The sequence below is a fragment of the Piliocolobus tephrosceles genome, chromosome 1, assembly GCF_002776525.5.
Source record: "Piliocolobus tephrosceles isolate RC106 chromosome 1, ASM277652v3, whole genome shotgun sequence".
Lineage (NCBI taxonomy): Eukaryota > Metazoa > Chordata > Mammalia > Primates > Cercopithecidae > Piliocolobus > Piliocolobus tephrosceles.
In genome coordinates, this window is record NC_045434.1 from 39,524,195 (window position 1) to 39,539,922 (window position 15,728).

At 37.1% G+C, this 15,728-nt stretch overlaps 1 protein-coding gene across 2 annotated transcripts in view; it reads left to right on the top strand.

Moving 5' to 3' along the window:
- Nucleotides 1-15,728, top strand: part of DHX9 (DExH-box helicase 9) — a 48,144-nt gene that overhangs the window by 22,210 nt on the left and 10,206 nt on the right. For both annotated transcript variants that reach the window (XM_023203486.1, XM_023203487.2), the window contains 5 exons: nt 6,186-6,327; nt 6,699-6,781; nt 11,750-11,906; nt 14,206-14,306; nt 15,409-15,622. In XM_023203486.1, coding sequence (XP_023059254.1) covers nt 6,186-6,327; nt 6,699-6,781; nt 11,750-11,906; nt 14,206-14,306; nt 15,409-15,622 — 697 coding nt within the window. The remainder of the gene's footprint in view (nt 1-6,185; nt 6,328-6,698; nt 6,782-11,749; nt 11,907-14,205; nt 14,307-15,408; nt 15,623-15,728) is intronic.

The following is a 15,728-nucleotide window of genomic DNA, read 5'->3' on the forward strand; positions in this document are numbered from 1 at the left end:
GGGGAGTCTCTGGGCCCAGAATCAGACTGTCAAGATTAAGAATTCTTTGTCCTAATGTTCATCCAAATCTTTATCATCTCTGTCTTACCACCTTGATATTGAATAAAAACCAGTAAAACAGGTAATGGTTAACTTTACTGTATGCCATGTTCTATTTTAAGCAGTAGCTTTTAAGAAAAAACTCAATCGAAGTTCGTAATGACCCTAAGATGTAAGTACTATTTCACATAGTATTTCTCTTTCAGTAAATTAAGGTGCAAAGAAGGTAAAATGCCCACGGTTAATACAGAAAGAAGTAGAACTGGGATTAAAAAACCAAGCAATCTGCCTTTTAGGATTCTTCCTTTTAACTAACACTGTATTACCTTACCAGCAATGAGCAGCGCCTGCGAGTTTGTCCCAGTACTTAGGGAAGAACTGATTAGCTGTTCTCAGGTTAAAGCCGTTCCGTTGCCTCTACCCTGTACTTCAGGCACTTGGTGGGAGAGCATTGCAAATAGCTAGGTACTACCTCTCAGGCAGGCTTACATCTTCACCTAGAAATTTTTTTTTTCCCCAGTGGGTTAATATTGCTTAACCTGGGAAACATAATCAATTTTCAGAGGAGAGTTACAAACTTTGAAATAACAAAAAGTGTGCATGTTCATTTACATTTGCATGTATTAAGCATATATCTGAAGCTTTTTAACATTTCTGAAATTGAAATGCATTTTTATAATTAATATGTATGTTTTATATGAGAATTGGGTTTTCGCCTGAAAAAAATTGCTGAAGGAATCACGTTGCATCCTAAGGCTTATGATATCTTAGGCTTGAAAAAAATATGATAAATTCACGTTTTTCTGGGAGAGCATTCCTAGCTTTCTTGTTCACAAAATTTTCTTTGATTTCCTGACTCACCCCTAAAATTGGCTGTGGATTTTTTGACTTACAGTGAAGGCCCGAGCCCCAGATATCATCAGATATCATCACATTCCAAAAAAATTCTTATTCAAAATTCTTACCTCATCTTTCAAGAACATTGTTCAAGAGTGTGCAATTTTACAGAAGGGACGCCTTGAGCTCAGCTCTGCTCTGCTCTTACCCTCCTGTCCCCTCTCCTACCACTATCCATTTCTAATCTCAAAAGCAGTTCCAGCATACAGCAGAAAGAAGTGCAGAATTTAACACGCAAGCTGAAGACAGGCGTCTCAAGTTGTCTGCATGTCATAAATAGAGTAAAAATTCCTGCCCAAGTGAGAAGTGCTTTGTCTCACTGTCTTTTAAAATGTTCAGTGGCATGGAAGTGTATTAGCAAACCTGTGTCTTCTGATTTGGGGTAAATTACTGTCATATTACATCTACATTCTGTGGCTTATATGTTTTTGTCCTAGTGTTTGTCCCAAAGTCAGTCTCATACCTCTTAACTGTAACAAGTCTTGAAAATTTTAAAAACTTACATTGTGTCCTAATATGTACGTAGTTTGAAAGTCTCAACTAAACATTTATAGTTCAGCCATGAAGGTACGGTAGGTCTAAGGTTTAGTTAAACACATTCAAATTCATCAGCACCTACCTATAATATGAAAAGTAGTCCTGGGCATGCTGATTGGTTATTATAGGATACAGTTTTTTATTTTTGTTTTTAATGTACTGTTGGCACAGTCTGAGATAGCAGTAGTTATTTTTGCAGTAATACCGCTATTGAATCATTTTTCCCTTATCTTACACTTGTAGCCATCTGTGGGAAACCACATGATGTCATCAGTTAAGTATTAGAAAGTTTTTTTATATTCCTGATTTTAAGTGTATTATCTCAGTTCACAGAGCACAAGTTTAGAGTTATAGACTGGAGTATAACAGAGTGAGAAGCTCAAACCATGACATCAGCCTTAGTGTAAATTCTCAACCAAACTCACTGAATTCTATCCTTCAGGCTATCCGTGTTCAAGCCACTTAAAACCTGTGGGCTATATGCAGAAAATTATAAGTAGGAAATAGTTATCTTCTACCTTTAAAGTTAATTGAAAGAGACGAATTTTAATTGTAGGATGTAAATCAAGCATATTAAATTAATGTGATTTTATCAGTCCTGTACTTACCCCATAGTACCATCATTTCAGGATGTGAGCTGTTCTTTATACAAAATAAACTCAGAACCTTAGAAGATAGAGATGGTGAAGCCTAATACATTTTGTAGTATCTAGTGCATTAGGAATCTTGACATTTTGTGGCAGTTCAGTCTACTGTGTATTTAATGCTCAGATGTGAAAAAGAGCACAGTTGGGACCTTTTAGAACTTCAGTTCTGAAAGATGGAAGAAATTGCTGCAGTTGTGGGTAAATGGCAAGAGGTGTACATCAAAGGTATGGATTCTAGAATACTACAAAATAACAATTTGGGAGATATCTCCAACTTCTTATGGTATAGAAAGTGTTACCCAGTACCTGGTACATAGAAATTTCAGTGAGTGCTTAGTACGTATTATTAGAGCTACTTCAGTTAAACCAGACAGAAGTGTGAGGAAGAGGTTAGCACTTGGAATTACCTACTACTATGGCTGGACTCCAGGCAAGAGTAGTAAAATTCTAAAGAGAAAATGAGATAAGCAGATACATGGAATGAAAATTAAAAGCACATATCTGGAGGACAGTTGGAACTATTCTTCCAACTTTCTGTTGGAAAAATACCTTTTACTTTCATCAGTGATACTAACTAGTCTCATCTTTGTCAGTTCCTGTTTTATTTTTAGCATATTTACTAATCCAAGTGTAACATAGTTAAAATAATAAAAGGTAAAGTAATTGGAAAAAGGATTATATTGGGAGTAAAGAAAATTTGAAGTCTTAAGTCATTTATGTGTCCTTAGGCAAAATCACCTCTTTGAGCTTGTGTTTTTAATCTACTAGAATGCAGCAGGAAAAGGTTTTACTAGTATTCTGAAGCATAAATAAGGCATATAAGGCATATATGCCACCCTGGTTTTTACTGTTATATTACACAAATAGGATTTCTAGATGTCTCTGTGTTCTTCATTCTTATTTATATTTGAGGAATATAGAATATGTGTATATTCTTATAATAGAAGTGGCCCTGCAGGTATAGATAGAACTTGTTTTACCTATGAGCCGTGCCTTGTATTTATTCACTGTGACAGAATATATAAAATAATTATTGAAGCACAGAAGATCATGGGAAAAGCGATAGATAATATTTAAGGGATAAGGAGAGCATCTTCATACGCTGTAAGGTGGCATGCAGTCTGAGAAGTGTTTAAATATTCATTGATACTCTCAGGTTGAGCATTGTCATCCCACACAAAATGCCTGTCCTGTGAATATTTCTAATGAGCTAAGAATTAATAATTAGAATTTTTTTTATTGCTTTTTGTGTACCACAAGAGTAATACACCTTGGGGAAATTTTAAGAATAGAATAATTTTTTAAAAATCCAAAACCCAGGCCAGTCTTGGTGACTCACACCTGTAATTACAGCACTTTGAGAGTTCAAGACAGTTGGATTATTTGAGTGCAGGAGTTTAAGACCAGCCTGGGCAACATGGCGAAATTCCATCTCTACAAAAAATACAAAAATTAATTAGGCATGGTGGCACCCCAGTGTAGTCCCAAGTACTTTGGAGGCTGAGGTGGGAAGATTGCTTGAATCTGGGAGTAATTTTTTGTTTCTTGAGAGACAGGGTCTTACTCTGTTGGGATTGCAGGGACACACCATCATTGCTTACTGCAACCTCAAACTCCTGGGTCGAGCAACACAGCAGCCTCAGACTCCGGAGTAGCTGGGGCTAGAGGCCTCTGTCACCAGACCTAGCTCATGTTTATTTTTGTAAAGATAGTGTCTCACCGTGTTGCCCAGGCTGGTCTTGAACTCATTGCCTCCAGCATTCCTCCTGCCTTGGCCTCCCAAAATGTTGGAATTCACTGGCTAGCTACTGCACTAGGCTTAAAAATGGTTTCTGATATTTTCATATGTATGCTGGGATGAACATACTTGTATACTCTGATTAATTGGATTAAATTCCTAGACACAGAATTGTTGGGTCAGAGGGCATGCATATTCTAACTTTTAAGCATTTTGCCACACTCCCCTCAAGAAAAATCACAGATTTCTTGTCAAATCAACGAGGGATGAAAAATTTCTCTTTTTAATATGTATTTTAAGTGTTTTTTGTTTAAGTCAAGAGCTGTTGAGGAAACTGGAAGTTGGTAAATCAGAGAAGCATACAAAATATGGAAAAGAGATTGCAGGGTCATTTATTTCTTTGCTATTGGAATAGTCTTGAAATTAATGTTCTAGTCATACTTACAAATTTAGCAAAAAGTGTTTCTGATCATGGTTTACAGGCACCCCTTGTAATTAGTAATACATGGTAATACAGGCACCTCCTGTACTAGTATTTAAAACCTCTATCGTGGCTTCCTTGGGATTTAAGATGTTTGTGTTTTGTGGGTAGTTAAGAACTAAAATAGATAACTGCTTGGGAAACGGGCCATCTCCTGCGCATATTCAGTTTAGGAGTAATCTGGAAACCACAAGGATCGTAGACTTGAAAATAAGGTGACAAAGCCATCTCTGAGTACCAGTAGCCTGTGAACACAACACCTCAGAAGAGTCAAATATCCTAATATTTTAAGTCTTTCTAGAAGCCAGCTGTTAGTGGAAGTCTTAGAAAAGAAAAAAAGAAGAAAAACTATAGGAAAGACAGTAGTAGAAAAGGGGGGTGATAGGTTGTAGAATGCAAGCAACTTTTTGAAAGTATGCAGAAAACTTGGTGGTTACATTTTATACCTTTAGTGAAATATCATTTTCACATTCCTTGACTCAAGTTTGTAGGACTCTTTTGATGGAAAGATACAGAGCTCATACTTTCATGTAACACTATTTTTCAGGGTAACTGAGGTGCAGAGCACCGTGTATCTCATTTTGTTCTCACTAAATCTCTGGATGAAAGTGTGTATATTTGATGTGTTGATATTTAAACAGCTGATCTGACTTAACAGAAGTTGAACCTTCAGAACTTTGGTAATTTTTATGAAATATAGAGAAATTCAAGAAAATGGTGAAATAGCTGGAAAAATCCTTATCCATTGCTAAATAAGATTATTGAAAGGATTGTTTAGTACAAAGAAGATAGTGATCGGTAAAAGCTACCAAAATTCTACACAGTGTGTTCAACAAAGTAGCTTTCATTCTTTTATCTTTATGGGCAGGATACATATGAGCCCGGTGATAGTATACTTTTACATGTTACTAGCCTCATACCCTAATTAACTCTTGTATTAGGAGAATAGCAATTAAAATCATGTTTTATATTAAATACTATATCAGCCTCTGGTTTCCTAGTCCTGTCCTAACATGAGATATCAAATAGGTACTTAAGTAAGTATGAAACTCAGAAAAAGTTTTCTCAAGCAAGGAACTGAAATCTAGCTTGTCATCAGGGACTTTTAGACAGAATCAAACCCAAGGCAACTTCATGCAGTATATAAATCTTCGTGTAACCTCTGTAGCTGTGCATTAGGCATGTCCTCATAGTATCCACCAAATAAAGATTGTTTTTATACTTAGGAGACATGGAACATTTCAGAAGAGTTTTCATAAAAAGGTTCAACACTTAATCTATAGCATTCTCCTTAGAGTTTTGCAGATTGATTGTTGGAAATAGCAATACACAGTCAGTTTTTCCTGCTGTGTGAGCTCATCAAAAACAGTGATTTCAGTTTACTGTCTCTAGCACCTTCTCTGGCACCTGATGCAAAAGTGCATGAATGTTTGTTTATTGAGTTAATAACTGAGCAGAAGGTGGTCACAGTACATACGGCAAAGAAGGCAATTGTTCACCTTCCTGATTCCCATAGGTCTCAGTTAAATAATTTTCTAAAACTTTTTAGTGTGGCAATCAGTTACAAAAACAAACCCCCCTACGTATGCTGTGCCCTGTTACTTACTGGAAAATCACTTTGAATTCTATTTAAGAGTTGGAGACAGTGACAAATTATAGAATCATTTTATATACAAAATGAAAAACAACATTTTTTAAGTTAGTCTGCCATAGAATCAAATAGTATTTTTTGTAGATTTATTGTTTCTGTTAATTATTCAGCTGGATTATTACAGTAATCCAAAAATGCTAGTAAGTGTATCTAACTTTGTAGTTGTTAAGTCGCTTTACTTTTTTTCTGTCTCAGCCCAGAAGAATCAGTGCAGTTTCTGTGGCAGAGCGAGTTGCATTTGAAAGAGGAGAAGAGCCTGGAAAAAGCTGTGGCTACAGTGTTCGATTTGAGTCTATACTTCCTCGTCCTCATGCCAGTATAATGTTTTGTACTGTAGGTCAGTAGTGTATTTTGATCTTTCATTTGGGGTCCATATTGTGGTGTTAGTGAAGAAAATTTGATAGCAGAACAGAATGACTGGAAAGAAATAATGAGCCAGGCTCAAATTTCTTGTTTAAATAAAACTTGGCAGTTTTTTCCTTCGTGGAAAGTATGATATACCCATTAGATCTTGTAGCTTAGAGAAAATGAAATCTAAAATCATTGGAAAAAATTATATTTCATAGTACATTATCACTTTTTAATAGTTTAAGTGTACATGTGATTGTTTTCTAAAATGATACTGGGGTATCCTAGTTGCAATATAATTGTCCAGAGATTTGCTTCTTTGAACTTTTCTATAGTTTGTTGCTTGTTTTTCTTTTCAAGGTGTGCTCCTAAGAAAATTAGAAGCAGGCATTCGAGGAATCAGTCATGTAATTGTAGATGAAATACATGAAAGAGACATTAATGTAAGTAACTTGAGAGGTACAGTAAGGTACTAATTCTGCTATTTCTAACAGAAATCAGTAGAATGTCTTTGCTTTGTTTTCCGTTTCCCCCATTTTTATCATTATCAAAACCGTGAACTTCAATCACTAAGATGTTGAAAATCCTTTTTTAGCAAGATTATTCAATTTTTTTTTTTTTTCCTGTATTAAACTTTACACAAAGCATTCTGGAGGTGAAGACCTATGTCGTAAAGTATAACTGCAGCAATAGATAGCTGGCATAATTCGGCAATTGAACTAATGATTTATGACTCAATAGCTGATGGAATTGTTATGATTCGTTTTTCCTTGAATTGGAAGTTTATCATAGATTTTATAATGGTTTTTCGTTTTTGTTTTTTTTTTTTTTTTGAGACAGATTCTCACTCTGTCACCCAGGCTGGAGTGCAGTGGCACAATCTTGGCTCACAGCAACCTCCGCCTCCCGCCTTCAGGCGATTCTGACTCAGCCTCCGGAGTAGCTGGGACACCATGCCTGACTGATTTTTGTATTTTCAGTAGAGACAGGGTTTCATCATGATGGTCAGGCTGGTATCGAACTCCTGACCTCAGGTGATCCACCCACCTTAGCCTCCCAAAATGCTGGGATTACAGACATGAGCCATTGTGCCCAGCCTATAATTAAGAGTCTTTTTAGATGCTTTCAGCTCTGATCTTTTCAGATGTTAATGAGAATCATGCCAAAATTAGGAAGAAACTAGAATTTATTTCCAACCGCTCCCTCTTTTGTCCTTGGCAAAACCTGTGTAAAATCAACTTGCTATGCAATTAAATGGTATGAAACAGTATCCAAGCCAAGTAGTATAGTGTCTTTCAAAGGTTTCAGTGCATGGGCAGCATGCTTATATAAACTGTCAACTGTGACTCAAAGCATTTCTTTTTTTTTTTTTTCTTCTCCCATCCCCCATCCTGAAGTTACCCAGGGACTGTCAGCCATAAGTTCAGTCAATCATTAGCAAACACAAGACATAACTTCAGAGTTTCTAAGTATTTTAGGAGTTATATGCCAGGAAAGGGGGTCAAAGACCAAATATATATTTCATAATGTCACAAGTCATAAAATTGAATAGTACTTAGCAACAAAAAGAAATAAAGTACTGATTCATCCATCAGTATGGATAAATTTTAAAACATCATTCTAAAAGAAATAAGCTAGAGACAAGAATACCTACCATATAATTTTATGCATATGAAATTTTAGAAAAAAGCAAATCTGATCTGTGGTGACGACAAATCAGTAGTGTCCAGGGATTGGGAATTTCCCAATTTCAAGCATAACAGTCAAAAAAATTTAACTGTTATGCTTGAAATGTGACATTATTTGATGTACTTTCTATTTAATAAAATTTAAAATAAGGTTAATAAAAGGATTTGGATTTTAGATCTTACGATAATCTGTAACACTTATTTTATTTTTTTATTTTTTTGAGGCGGAGTCTCAGCCTTATTACCCAGGCTAGAGTGCAATGGTGCGATCTTGGCTCGCTGCAACCTCTGCCTCCCAGGTTTAAGCGATTCTCCTTGCCTCAGCCTCCCAAGTAGCTGGGATTACAGGTTCCTGCCACCAGGCCTGGCTAATTTTTTGTATTTTTAGTAGAGATAGGATTTCACCACGTTGACCAGGCTGGTCTCAAACTCCTTACCTCAGGTGATCCACCCTCCTGGCCTGAAAGCATTTCTTAAAAATTTCTCCTCTTTTTTATCTGTTCTTGTTAAACATCTTGAGTTTTGGCAAAACTAAGCTAAAGCAAGTAAGATTGGTTAATGTAGCTATGTACTTAGGGTTTAAGTTACTCCAAACACTGGAATAATGTCATAGTTTATCCTTGGTATTTTTGTAAAACAGTAAGTGGTTTTGGTCAGCTTAAAAGACTTAGGATGTAAGTAAGTCTGGACCAGGCACGGTGACTAATGCCTGTAATCCTAGCACTTTGGGAGGCTGAGGTGAATGGGTCTCTCGAGGTCTGTGTACTATTCACAGTGAAACCTTGTCCAGTCCAGTCCTGTCCAGTTTGGTCCGGTCTTGACCAGTCTTGTCTGGTCATTTCCAGTTCGGTCCGGTCTGGTCTGGTTCAGTCCAGTCCTAACTGGTCTTAGGTGGTTTGGCCTGGTCTGGTCCAGTCCTGACCAGTCTTATCTGGTTCAGCCCATTCTTGTCTGGTTTGGTCCGGGCTTGTCTTGGAGTTTCACTCTTCTGCACAGGCTAAAGTTGCTGCATCTCAGCTCACTGCAACCTCCACCCCCGAGTTCAAGCAATTCTGCCTCAACCTACAAGTAGCTGGGATTGTAGGTGCCCACCACCACACCTGGCTGCTTTTTGTATTTTTAGTAGAGATGGGGTTTCACCATGTCCAAGCTGGACTCGAACTCCTGACCTCAGGTGATCCACCTGCCTCTGCCTCCCAAAGTGCTGGGATTTACAGGCATGAGCCATCGTGCCCTTGCCTACAGAGACTTTTCATGTTCTCTATCAAGAATCTTACCTAGTTCTGTCACCTGACAGAACACCCAAGTGCACTTATATACCAATTACTACAAATAATAGAATTTAATAGTATGGCTGGATAAAAGGTTAATATACCAAAGGCAGCTGCAGTTTTTATCCTTACACAAATAGCTAGAATAAAACTAAAAAAAAAAAAAATATATCAGTGCAGTAGTCAAAGTTTTTAGTACCTAAGAATAAACAACAAAAACATGTAAGATCTCTACAAGAAAAATGTTTTATTACAGAACACTGAAAAAGACCATGTTTATATATAGAAGGATTTAATAGCATATCAATTATTTTCAGGTTGATTCACATTTTGAATGCAATTCTAATTAAAATCCCAGCAAGGTTTTCCATATAACTTGATGAGGTGATTATAAATACTTAAAAAGATAGATTTATGGCCCCAAATAGCCAGTACTTCTAAAGAAGAGTAGAATGGAGAATCTTTCCTTACAGATAACAAGACTTGTTTTGAAGCTAAAATAATCGAGACAGTGAGGTACTTGAGTTGATAAATGGGATAAGGCAGGGCACAAAAGTACATTGTATGTTGTATATTACATGCAACGTTGTTAGGAGACAGTGGTGGCATGTCAGATCAGTGAGAAAGGGAATAAGCAATTAAGTAAATGGAACTGGAAACTAATGTTTATTTCAAAGTAGTTGAAATCGGTTCCCTACCTCATAACTAAGTACAAAAATCAACTCCATATAGATTGAGAACTTTAAATATGTTGACGTGAGTTTTTCAAACACTGAAGTAGAAAATACAAAAATATAAATAAGTGTCTTCTAGACAATACTGTCCCAAAGAAATATATAGGCCACATAGATAATTGAAATTTTTCTAATACGTTTAAAAAGGTGAAATTAAACATATTTAACCCAGAATATCTAAAATATTTACAACACACAGTTAATTTTAAAAGTTACATTTGAGATATTTTGCATTATTTTTCTTCATATGATGTCTTCAAAATTTGGTATGTGTTTCACATTTAGAGTACATCTCAATTCAGATTAAAGCTACTGTATTGGGCAGCATAATCTTAAACCTTCTGAAAGGATTGCTGAAAACATGAAATGCACTAACTTTGAAATAAAAGATCAATGTTTTCTTCTATATTAAAATTAAGGTCATTTGTTTAATCAGAAGATACTTTAAGGAAAACCACAAGCTTGAAGATTCCAATATGTTAGTATAGGAACATATAAGCAACTTCTACAAATCAATAAGAAAAGTTTAAACAAGTTAGAAAAATGAGCAAAAATACAGGCAATTTATAGAAGAGGAAACATTTGGCTAATAAACTCTCGTTGGGACTAATAGGAAAGTGTAGGTCTAGATCACAACAGGACACTGCTTTATATCCATTTATTTAATAAAAAGTGACACTAAAATTGTTGGAGAGTATGAATCAGCAGGATCACTTATCCCGTCACTGTTCATGGGGATAATATAAATAATGGAACCACTTAGGAAAGTAGTGAAGCATTGTCTCCTGAAGTTCTTAGCAATGCTGTTGTATGTAAAAAAGGAAATCCCAATACAGCATAAAATATGCATTCCCATAAAGTAAGTAAAATTTAAAAATACAGTTGGCTGAGGCGGATGGATCACTTGAGGCCAGGAGTTTGAGACCAGCCTGGCCAATATGGCTTGGCTCACCGCAGCCTCTCCCTCCCGGGTTCAAGTGATTATCCTGTCTCACCCTCCCGAGTACCTGGGATTACAGGCATGTGCCACCACACTGGGCTTAATTTTGTATTTTTAGTAGAGACAGGGTTTCTCCATGTTGGTCAGGCTGGTCTCAAACTCCTGACCTCAGATGATCCACCCGCCTTGACCTCCCAAAATGCTGGGATTTACAGGTGTGAGCCACCGAGCCCGGCCAATAGCACTCATTTCTAATCTCCACAACTGTTAGGCTACAACTGTTCTTAAAAATTGTTATTGATGGCCGGGCGCGGTGGCTCAAGCCTGTAATCCCAGCACTTTGGGAGGCGGAGACGGGCGGATCACGAGGTCAGGAGATCGAGACCATCCTGGCTAACACGGTGAAACCCCGTCTCTACTAAAAAATACAAAAACTAGCCGGGCGAGGTGGCGGGCGCCTGTAGTCCCAGCTACTCGGGGAGGCTGAGGCAGGAGAATGGCGTGAACCCGGGAGGCGGAGCTTGCAGTGAGCTGAGATCCGGCCACAGTACTCCATCCCGGTCGACAGAGTGAGACTCTGCCTCAAAAAAAAAAAAAAAAAAATTGTTATTGATATCTTAAAAATTGATAAAGGACCTACTGTGATCCTTTATCTTGCACTTATGAGCCATCTAAGAAACTGAATTTAATTGATGTCTTGTGGCTGTATAACTCCTTTAGGGGTAGCTTGTTGTATAAACTTAATGTAATTTCAAACATTTTGTTTGTGTTTTAATAGACTGACTTCCTTCTGGTAGTACTGCGTGATGTGGTTCAGGCTTATCCTGAAGTTCGCATTGTTCTTATGTCCGCTACTATTGATACCAGCATGTTCTGTGAATATTTCTTCAATTGCCCCATCATTGAAGTTTATGGGAGGACTTACCCAGTTCAAGGTAATATTGTGGGGGTGGTATAGGAACAGCTTTTGTACAGTAGGGTTTGTATTTTCTTAATCCTGGAGATTGGAGGTATAATTTAAATGTATCGTAGCCTATTTGAGGAGTTTCTTGTCTGTAATTTTATACAGTAGTGAGTACAGTCTGAGAAATGAGACCAGGTTTCATTTACTACTTGAGTAGCTTGCATATCCACTAAGTTTCCAGGCCTTTACTTAGGAAGCCAAACTTTTAAAAATTAAAATGTGTGGTCAAAGGGAAATCACTGTGGTGTATAGGTAATTATAGGAATTACTATTAAAAGTTTACGCAGTCAGGATCAAATTAAGAATCCTTTTTAGAGCCTGAGCAACTAGATTTTGAATTAAGATTAAGGGATGTATATCAAGGTTATATATTTCTGATAAGTGAGAGTTATTTAGTATCTTTTTGTTTTTCTAAGACAGGGTTTCACTCTGTCGCCCAGACTGGAGTGTAGTGGTGCAATGGCTCACTGCAACCTCTGGCTCCCAGGCTCAACCAGTCCTCCCATCTCAGCTTCCTGAGTACCCGGGACTACAGGTGCACACCGCCGCGCCTGGCTAATTTCTGTATATTTTGTAGAGACAAGGTCTCACCATGGTGCCCAAGCTGGTCTCAAAGTCATGAACTCAGGCAGTCAGACTGCCTCAGCCTCCCAAAGTGCTGGGATTACAGTCTAGAGCCACTGCACCCAGCCTTCTTTGCTCTCTTTAGGAGTTGTTATCACAGTTTTCTAGGATAGTCATCTGGTAGCTGTGGGGGAATAAAAAGAATTATGGCACATTCTAATTGAGGGCATGAAAATAAGAGAAAAACAGTGTAGATAGATGTGAAGTGATGTTATGGCTAAGCCAGTGTCATTCAACCAGGTTAATTCTAAAACTGATGAACATGTGTACTGGAATTGACATACAAGTAAATGAATGGCAAGTGGTGGGAGCTCAGTTTCTTACTACTAGAAAGAGAAGTTAAGAATAAGTGGAATTGCCAGAACAAACCATATGGTACTGGATTATACTCAAAGAGATCAGTATGAACTGTGTTTAGCTAAATGGAGATATAAATGGATAGATACAGAAATAATTACAGGTAGATGTGGATACATGTGTTAGTATACATACACATTTTTTCCTAGCTCTGTGTGCTGAGTGGGAGTAGAAGCAGTGACACCAAATAGATAGGGATATGCCCCACATCCAGATTTTGTTTTTAATGCCCTTCTCCAGTTAAAGGAACCAGAGAAATGGCTGCTTCTAGGATGAAACAGCATATACAAAAATGAGCCTGGAACATCTTGTTCCTTTTAAACTAAGGAAGTGCCTAAAAGCCCATAACGATGGGGATAAGGAGACACAGGAGCCAACTTGAAAGAGCTCCCAGTGGCCAAAGCTGGAACAGTTTGAGGAAAAAAAATAACATGGTATTAGATTACTAAAATATAAAATACTTACGTGTCTATACTGATATGTAAATAAGTCGTTTAATAAAAAGAATAGCGACAAGTGTCTCTTACAAAAGAATTTTAAATAATTTATGTAAATGATCTCCCCACTTTTCAAACAAGTGGGCCTGAACTACCTAAACCTTGAGTGGGCTGTGTTTAGTAACTTCTAAAGAGTACAGTGTGGGAAGAAGGGAAAATGAGTAACTTTACAGTGGAGAAACTTGGCAGGCACTACCACAGGTGATCAAGTTTTAACATCATGAGGAGTAAGTCATATTGATAGGATGTGCCCTTAAATATGATGTGATAAGAATGGCACTTTGGGAGTCTTGGATATAGAGGATGTTTCGATTATAAAAAGACATTCTGGGGCCATCTGAGAATCTCGAGCATAATTGATCAACAGATCTTCCAGTCCTTGCATTGAGATCCTTCTTCAGATTAACTAGAAGCCATTTTGTGTGTGCCTACTGATAGAGGAAGGATGGACTATGGTATATTGTATTGAAGTTACTTCTTTCATGTATAACTCCCACACAATGGAAGTGTATAGATAAATGTTTGGTTGAATGTTATACACAGAGGATACCCCAACTGGCGCTGTGGGAACATGTATAAAAGATACCTCACCCTCCTTCAGTGTCTAAGAGAGGGAAACACTGCGTTTGATTAGGAAAATAAGGTTATTGCTACTGGAATTTTTTGGCATTTGTGAATAATTAGACTGGAGGGGTATTAAAGTAGTTTTGAACTGTTAATTAGCAAATGAATTTGAGTCTGCCCCATTGTGAAAGTTGATAGTACTTAACCTGACTGGATTGTCCCTGGCAGAATATTTTCTGGAAGACTGCATTCAGATGACCCACTTTGTTCCTCCACCAAAAGACAAGAAGAAGAAGGATAAGGATGATGATGGTGGTGAGGATGATGATGTAAGTGAATTTCATGAAGAATTTCCATTATGGGCAAATTGTCAATGCAGAGAAAAAATGAGTTAATATAACATGTAGTGCATTAGCATTACAGAAAACTTTTTAAAAAACTGTAATGTCTGCCTTTGGATTAATTGATGTATTTTACTGCAAAAAATTCCAGGTTCGGTGTGACAAGCTGTTTTCTATCACAAGTTAAATTATTTCTGGCGTAAAGGTCAAAAGAAAAAGAAGAAAGAATACGATGTTTAAAGGCCAGACATGGTTAGAGACAACACTATTGTATAAGGTTTTGCTACTCAGAGTGTTTTCAGTAGGCTGCAGCACCTAGGAAACTGGTAGAAAGGCAGAATCCTGTGCCCCCCCCCAGATCTACTGAATCAGAATCTACAGTTTAACAAAATCCCCAAGTGATCTGTATATACAATAAAGTTTAAGAGACAGCAGCTATAGCTTTAGCTACAGGAGACTGGCGATGACATCAGGTGGACGGAGTATTAAATCAGGGGGCAATGAGGGATTTCCTAGGAGAAACAGGAAAGACTTACTTTGTAGTGCTTGCGAGTTGGACAAATGATAGTATAAGAATGAATTATCTGGAAATATAGACTGAGCCAGCCAGCAATACAGAATTTGCTAGAAAACCTAAGATAATATCTTTTTAATCAAAAGATCTGAAGATGTAAATGAATAGGAGATTAGAAAATTTAGGGAAAAAACAATTGTAACAACTTTCTCAACTTGTTTTATCATTGATTCTAATGTGACCTTTTTGGAAAATACCGCATTATTTCAGTAACAGTAAAAAAGAAATATACTCGGTAGAAGGCTCCATGAGAGGTTTGAGTCAAATTTAAAAGTTTGTGCTTGAGTTTTAGTCCTATCCTGTGAGAAGTACTAGTTACTAGAAAAGTTCAGTATATTGATGTAAGCTCTGTGTTTTTGGAAATTAAATTTCTTCTGTATTCTGTAGTGTGACTAGTCAACTAGAATAAATAATGACATTACAAGTCATTAGAGTCAGTGGAAGAAATCTAGAAGACTTATCTCATGAGCTGTAGTAACTGAGACAATCCAAAATATGTCTCCCCGTTTTTTATAGGCAAATTGCAACTTGATCTGTGGTGATGAATATGGTCCAGAAACAAGGTTGAGCATGTCTCAACTGAATGAAAAGGAGACTCCTTTTGAACTCATCGAAGCTCTACTTAAGTACATCGAAACCCTTAATGTTCCCGGAGCTGTGTTGGTTTTTTTGCCTGGCTGGAATTTGATTTATACTATGCAGAAGCATTTGGAAATGAATCCACATTTTGGTATGAATCTTTGAATTCTCACGTATTTGAGAGTGAAAATGAATGTTTTTGCTAGTGCCTTAGCCAGTATGTGAAAACAAAATGTTATGTTGTCTCTTCTTTTGAA